Raw genomic sequence first — 5,000 nt, 5'->3', positions numbered from 1 at the left:
ACCACAGGCTCGAATAGCTGCAATTCCAGCACTTGACTAAAAGTGATATTTTTAGTTTCCGCATTTATAGGCAACTCAATAGCTATATGCTAGTAGGCCATGGCTACTCCTAACTAAAGAAGACAGACCGAAAGGATCACCAAACACCATAACTCTTAGACTGGGAGCAAACTAGCGACTCTGTGGCGCCACAAAGCCACAGCATCGTGTGGCGGGGATATGGTCTCCCATATGTTTCCATTGTTTTCAAGTTTTGCCGCGCAAACTAGCGCCTGTGGCAAGTGACTATGGTTCTCTGTCGCTCATCCCTGCCACAGGCGTGGCGTGACGTGGCTTTGTGGCGCTACAGAGTCGCTAGTGTGCTCCCGGCCTTACGCTGATAGTACTGAGGACACCAATGAAAAGTTATCGGGTTGAGAGCCGTTCTTGAACTCCTGACCCGCTAAAAGAGTAAAACCAATTTATTCACATCTGGCAGATTTCTGATGAAGCATAAATTCAACAGATTTGTCGAAATATTAAGGTTCTGATTTCACACTCGGTATCTGCAGTCTTTGTGTAGATCTTGGCTTAAGGTGTCAGCGGCAATTTTCACTTTTTTTCCAATTTCACGATTTTTCAAAAGAACCGACTTCAGATATTCTTTTCGGCTCAGCTCAGATGCAAGAGTCATCCAATGGCACAATCTGCGTTACTTGTGGTTTATATATCCAATATATTGACAGGAATTTACTCACTTTGCTTTTCTAGTTCGATGCATTGCAGGACACACACTCTTTTATTAGCAAATGACGATCACTCTGTAACTACGTATTCATTTACATTTAGATTCAACTTGTCAAAACGAAAATATCACTAAATTCAATGAAGAAAATTGTTCCACATTGAAAGACAATTCACATCCTAATAACAATAAATAAAATTTTTTTTTATTTTTTTAACTTTAGCAATTGCATTCAGGATCAGTATTGGAGATATTGTCTTTACTCCACACCCACACCTTGAAACATCTTGAATTCACGGAACCATGTGTTTTTTTTTTTTTTTTTTTTGAACAGTTAATAATAATAATGATAATAACGATCAGGGTTGCCAGATTATTTCGACTGGATTGTCGTGCATGAGCCTTAAGATTGTCGTTTTTCAACCAAAATTATCGTACACAGTTTCAATATAATCATTAGGGAGTTACACGATTAACTTATTTCAAAATATTTTAGTATAATTGTTTAATTAAACACACACATACATTGTATACCCCTAAGGCATGCATCGTACATCGGACCGGACCAAAAATAATCGTACATGGACGATGATTATCGTACGATTGGCAACCCTGATAACGAGAATAATAATAAGATGAAGGAGAAGAAGAAGAAGAAGAAGAAGAAGGGGAATCAAAGAGAATGGCTCAACGAGTAACATAAAACTAAGCAATTACATGAACCGACATAACCTACCGAATGGCATCTCATCTGTCTGGCGAAAGGAAGTCGCGTTAGACCGGTGGCGGGAGCGCAAAAGACAGCTTCTCTTTCTTTGATCTTCTCTTCTTCGCTGTCACTGTTGGTTACCCCGCACGCTCCTTTCCTTCCCAGAGATCCACCGATCTGCAAAAAAAAAAAAAAAAGGGGGGGGAGAACATAAAATATTTACTTATTTTCAAAATCTATGAAATATAGGCTCAATATTTAGATATACTCACATGCGCACACACAGATTCAACCCTTCTCACCCTTTCCCACTTTCCTCTCAGGTAACCCCTCTCATCCAGGTGAGAGCGACCGGAAAGAAACACATACACACACACACACACACACACATATATATATATATATATATGTGTGTAGAGAGAGAGAGAGAGAGAGAGAGAGAGAGAGAGAGAGAGAGAGAGAGAGAGAGAGAGAAAACTCTTGCTATTGTTATTTATTATATAAGGAAGATATAATCCCCAACTATATATATATATATATATATATATATATATATATATATATATATATATATATATATATATGGTGCGTGTGTATGCGTTATTGCATGGACATGAATCATGGTATGACAATGGAATAATCTGCAACAGATTCAGTAGATTTGAGAACAAAGTCCTCAGAAGGATATTGGGAGTTAAATGGCAGGACAGGATTAGAGATGAAACTATAAGAGAGATTACTTGAGTACCATATGCGGATGAGATCGTACCGTACGTGTTTCATTCGCACTCGTACGCTGTAACGGTTTTGCTTCTTCATCTTATCACTCGCTCTTCCCTGCACTGTTAATAGACCAAACATCATAAAGCATGAGCTAGCCAGTTTACACAGGTTGGTCTATTAATAGTTGCCCTCTTCGTCAGGAGTGGAGGTGTTGATGGAGGCCTTGAAGGTGGTGAAGTGGCTGTCCATAAGGCTGTCGACTTTGGTCATCAGGTTCTTCATGGGCAAGGTATCGACATCAAGAATGATAATGGCCACGCGTACAGGTTTTAAGTAGGCATCGTATCCAAAGGGCATGAAGTAGGTTCATCTGCCTAGGAGAGCCGTGTGTGGAAGGTTGCAGACAAGCAATATTGGTCATTTCCCTGAGAGCAAGCGAAGCCCTTTAGTCCCCCCCAAAAAAAGAGCTAAAAAAAAGTTTAGCTATATGAGTGGCTGGAGATGGTGAGTACTGCTCCATAAGGTATACTTTGAGGGTGTCATTTGCTACTGGGGTGTCCCCTTGGTCGCAGAGCCAATCTGAGATTTCAAGGAAAGTCTCCTCGGAGATTGGCGAGAGAACATAGTGGATTTTAATGCTTAAGCGAGTCATGCCCTTAATCATTATTATTATTATTATTACTATCCAAGCTACAACCCTAATTGGAAAAGCAAGATGCTATAAGCCCAGGGGCTCCAACAGGGAAAAATAGCCCAGTGAGGAAAGGAAATAAGGAAATAAATAACTGAAGAGAACAAATTAACAATAAATCATTCTAAAAAAAGTAATGTCAAAAGAGATATATCATATATAAACTATTAACAACGTAACAACAAATATGTCATATATAAACTATAAAAAGACTCATGTCCGCCTGGTCAACAAAAAAGCATTTGCTCCAACTTTGAACTTTTGAAGTTCTACTGATTCAACAACCCGATTAGGAAGATCATTCCACAACTTGGTAACAGCTGGAATAAAACTTCTAGAGTACTGCGTAGTATTGAGTCTTATGATGGAGAAGGCCTGGCTATTAGAATTAACTGCCTGCCTAGTATTACGAACAGGATAGAATTGTCCAGGGAGATCTGAATGTAAAGGATGGTCAGAGTTATGAAAAAACTTATGCAACATGCATAATGAACTAATTGATCGACGGTGCCAGAGATTAATATCTAGATCAGGAATAAGAAATTTAATAGACCGTAAGTTTCTGTCCAACAAATTAAGATGAGAATCAGCAGCTGAAGACCAGACAGGAGAACAATACTCAAAACAAGGTAGAATAAAAGAATTAAAACATTTCTTCAGAATAGATTGATCACCGAATATCTTAAAAGACTTTCTCAATAAGCCTATTTTTTGTGCAATTGAAGAAGACACAGACCTTATATGTTTCTCAAAAGTAAATTTGCTGTCAAGAATCACGCCTAAAATTTTGAAAGAGTCATACAAATTTAAAGAAACATTATCAATACTGAGATCCGGATGTTGAGGAGCCACCGTCCTTGACCTACTTACAATCATACTTTGAGTTTTGTTAGGATTCAACTTCATACCCCATAATTTGCACCATGCACTAATTTTAGCTAAATCTCTATTAAGGGATTCACCAACCCCAGATCTACATTCAGGGGATGGAATTGATGCAAAGAGAGTAGCATCATCTGCATATGCAACAAGCTTATTTTCTAGGCCAAACCACATGTCATGTGTATATAGTATGAAAAGTAACGGGCCAAGAACACTACCCTGTGGAACACCGGATATCACATTCCTATACTCACTATGGTGCCCATCAACAACAACTCTTTGAGATCTACTACTTAAAAAATCAATAATAATGCTAAGAAACGACCCACCCACTCCCAACTGTTTCAGTTTGAAAACAAGGGCCTCATGATTAACACGGTCAAAGGCAGCACTAAAATCAAGGCCAATCATACGAACTTCCCGACCACAATCAAGGGATTTCTGTACTGCATTGGAGATTGTAAGAAGGGCATCACATGCTCCAAGGCCTTTCCGAAAACCAAATTGCAAACTAGGGAATAGATGATTACCTTCAGCAAACCTATTAAGACGTTTTGCCAGAAGACGTTCAAAAACTTTAGATAATAAGGGAGTTATGGAAATTGGGCGGTAATCAGTGGGACTTGAGCTACCACAAACACATTTACATTTACATTTACATAGAGGAGTAACATTACCAATTCTCCAACAAGTGCTAAAAGCTCCTCTTCTTGCTAACTTGCGTAAAATAACAGATAACTTTGGAGCTAAGAAATCTGCTGTCTTTATAAAAAACAAAGGAAAAATACCATTTGGGTCTACACCTCCATAAGCATCAAGGTCCATCAACAGAGCTTTAATCTCACGAGATCGAAAAGCTAAACTAGTTAGTTTAGCCTCAGGAAAACAGGAATGAGGAAGTTCAAGTTTTTCATTACTCTGTTTACTGTCAAAAACATCAGCCAAAAGGGTTGCCTTTTCCTTTGGACAGTGAGTGACGGAGCCATCTGGTTTAAGTAAAGGAGGAACTGTTGCATCTACACCAAAGAGTGCAGATTTAAGGGTAGACCACCATTTATGTTCCTGAGTTGTACCAGAGAGGGTTTCCTTTATGATTAAATTGTACTCCTTTTCAGTTGAGGCATAAACTCTCTGAGCAAAAGCTCGAAGCTGAGTATAGTTGTTCCAGGTCAAATCTGATCTGTTACCCTTCCAAAGGTGATAGGCCTCCTGCTTCTCCAAATAAGCACGTCTACAATCATCATTGAACCACGGTTTGTCCTTCATTCGGT

General features: G+C 38.9%; 1 protein-coding gene across 1 annotated transcript in view; it reads right to left on the bottom strand.

Annotated features, from left to right (window-relative positions):
* Positions 1-5,000, bottom strand: part of LOC137623343 (uncharacterized) — a 1,305,328-nt gene that overhangs the window by 153,123 nt on the left and 1,147,205 nt on the right. Inside the window, 1 exon segment of the mRNA XM_068354157.1 lies at positions 1,461-1,610. Coding sequence (XP_068210258.1) covers positions 1,461-1,610 — 150 coding nt within the window.

The sequence above is a fragment of the Palaemon carinicauda genome, chromosome 30, assembly GCF_036898095.1.
Source record: "Palaemon carinicauda isolate YSFRI2023 chromosome 30, ASM3689809v2, whole genome shotgun sequence".
NCBI lineage: Eukaryota > Metazoa > Arthropoda > Malacostraca > Decapoda > Palaemonidae > Palaemon > Palaemon carinicauda.
This window is presented reverse-complemented; position numbering and strand designations above follow the sequence as displayed.